General features: G+C 49.0%; 1 protein-coding gene across 1 annotated transcript; it reads left to right on the top strand.

Moving 5' to 3' along the window:
- Positions 1–1,312: 1,312 nt before the first annotated feature.
- On the top strand, positions 1,313–1,792 carry LOC123323868 (ubiquitin-conjugating enzyme E2 L3-like; the record flags this gene model as incomplete). Its single annotated transcript, XM_044912384.1, has 2 exons — positions 1,313–1,354; positions 1,451–1,792. Coding segments are annotated over 2 exons (384 nt in total), but the record flags the coding sequence as incomplete, so codon positions are not given.
- Between the last annotated feature and the right edge of the window lie 563 nt (positions 1,793–2,355).

The following is a 2,355-nucleotide window of genomic DNA, read 5'->3' as shown; positions in this document are numbered from 1 at the left end:
AATAAAATAAGTCAGGGAGGTAGACAAAGCAAAAGAGACTCTTAAGAATATAATTTATATGCGAGAGCATGAGCGGGGTTAGGGGCAGAGGCAGAGAGAGAAGCAGTCTCCCCACTTAGCAGGGAGCCCAGCATGGGGCTGGATCCCAGGACTCCAGGTTCATGACCTGAGCCAAAGGTAGGCGCTTAATGGACTGAGCCACCCAGGTGTCCCAAGAGAGTCTCAACTATAGCAAACAAACTGAGGTTGTTGGAGGGGAGATGGGTGGGGGACGGGGTAACTGGGTGATGGGTGTCAAGGAGACAGGTGATGTAATGAGCGCTGGTGTTATATGCAACTGATGAATCAGTAAATTCTACCTCTAAAACTGAAAAAAAGGGGGTTAGTGAACGGGGTTAGAGTATAATACCCACAAACTAATATTATGAAACATAACTTTCTCTCTAAATTTATCACCTGGAAATACAGTTTAAAGGTCTCCAACGTCACTCCATAGCACAGTTCCAAGCTCTGTCGTATCCAGACTGCATGTCAGGCCTGAGGGCCCCTGGGCTCTATCCAGTTCTGCTCTGCCAGTCCCTGTCAATTGAGCATTTTCTTTTCTAGAAATGTGGAAAGCTTTGTGCACATAAAAGACTATTTGTCATTATTTGTTTGATTATATCTGCTGAAATGAGAAATCCTAAAACCTTAGTTAATCACCTCTCTTTTTCTCCAGAGACAAAGAAAAAGGCAGTGTCAAGAAATCCAGCTAATTCTGTGTCAGCTGCAGTCTACCTGCACCCTCTGCCCGCTACCCACTCCACGATAACCCCACGTACGGTGTTTGCTTTTCCAGACATGGAGAGAAAGGGACTAGAGTTTTCATTCAGTAGTTGACTCTCCTCCTACTGATGCTGATGGTGCTGGATCTCCTGTGGGGTCCTGGCTGGCTCTGTTAGGGGATGTGTAGGTGAGGAATGAGGAGAGACGGGGGGCCAACCTGGCTCTGGGAATGTGAGCTTCTGTCTTTGGGTCTCAGGGCTGTGAGATCCCTTCCCTCCAGAAGCAGGGCTCCGCAGGGGTCAGGTTTGGCAGTGGATCCCCCAGGATGTGAGCTGGCTGCCCTGCCCAGCAAGCTCTACACCCCCACACCTGCTAACAGCCACTTGACCTTAGGCCTGCTGAAGCCTGAAAGGTCACAGAGTGTCCAAGAACTTTCCCACATCATCATGCACTTGGAGAAACCTGGGATCCAAGATGGTGACAAGCAGGGAAAGTTTAGCTTATGTAAAACAGGCAGTAGAGTAGATAAAATTGCTGCCTGTTCAAGCCATGCCAGATCCAAGTAGCGGCCAGCAGGAGGCTGATGAAGGAGCTTGACGAAATCCACAAATGTGGAATGAAAGACTTCCCTAACATCCAGGTTGATGAAGCTAATTTATTGACTTGGTGAGGGCTTATTGTTCCTGACAACCCCCCATATGATAAGGGGGCTTTCCAAATCGAAATCAACTTTCCAGCAGAGTACCCACTCAAAGCACCGAAGATCATATTTAAAACAAAGATCTGTCACCCAAACATCGATGAAAAGGGGCAGGTCTGTCTGCCAGGAATTAGTGCTGAAAACTGGAAGCCAGCAACCAGAACCGGCCAAGTAATCCAGTCCCTCACAGCACTGGTGAACGACCCCCAGCCCGAGCACCCACTTCGGGCTGACCTAGCTGAAGAATACTCTAAGGACCGTAAAAAATTCTGTAAGAACGCTGAAGACGTTCCAAAGAAATACGGGGAGAAGCGACCTGTGGACTAAACTCTGCCGCAATGGATTCCAGCGAGTGTGAGTGGAGACCCTGCAAAGCAGGAGTCTGCGGAAAATCGACACGTGCTGCAGCCTGGCATTTGCTTGTGGCAGGTACTAACTTTCTACAGTTTTCTTAATCAGACGTGGTCTAGGTAACCTATAAAGAAAGGATTAAAAATTTAAGGTGTTCTAAAAAAAAAAAAAAGAAAATAGCTACCTGTTCATGACAAAAGTTGAGAAGCCAATTAACCTGCTGTCCCACCCCCATTATCCCAAGTTCCTGTTCTGCTCCCTGGGTTGTGTAGAAGGAACCAGTAAGCCTGGGATGTGGAGACATGACAGGACAGAGTCTTCTCCAGCCTCATCCTATGTCTGCAGTGTCCTCACAGCCATCTGGGCTGACTGAGCCGCTTCCCCAATGGCCTCCAAGTCCACCTGCAGACAAGCCAGAGGCTGTGTTGTGCATGGTCCCCATGTGATGCTGAGGGGCTCTGGGCACAAGTTACTCCTGCATTCCCCACGGCCAGCCAGCCTGAGGCTCAGGGTGCCCTGGATGCACCCTACCTGGCAGG

Source organism: Neomonachus schauinslandi, unplaced genomic scaffold, assembly GCF_002201575.2.
Source record: "Neomonachus schauinslandi unplaced genomic scaffold, ASM220157v2 HiC_scaffold_1646, whole genome shotgun sequence".
Classification (NCBI taxonomy): domain Eukaryota; kingdom Metazoa; phylum Chordata; class Mammalia; order Carnivora; family Phocidae; genus Neomonachus; species Neomonachus schauinslandi.
The sequence above is the reverse complement of the archived record's forward strand: the minus strand, read 5'-3'. Positions and strand labels throughout refer to the sequence as shown.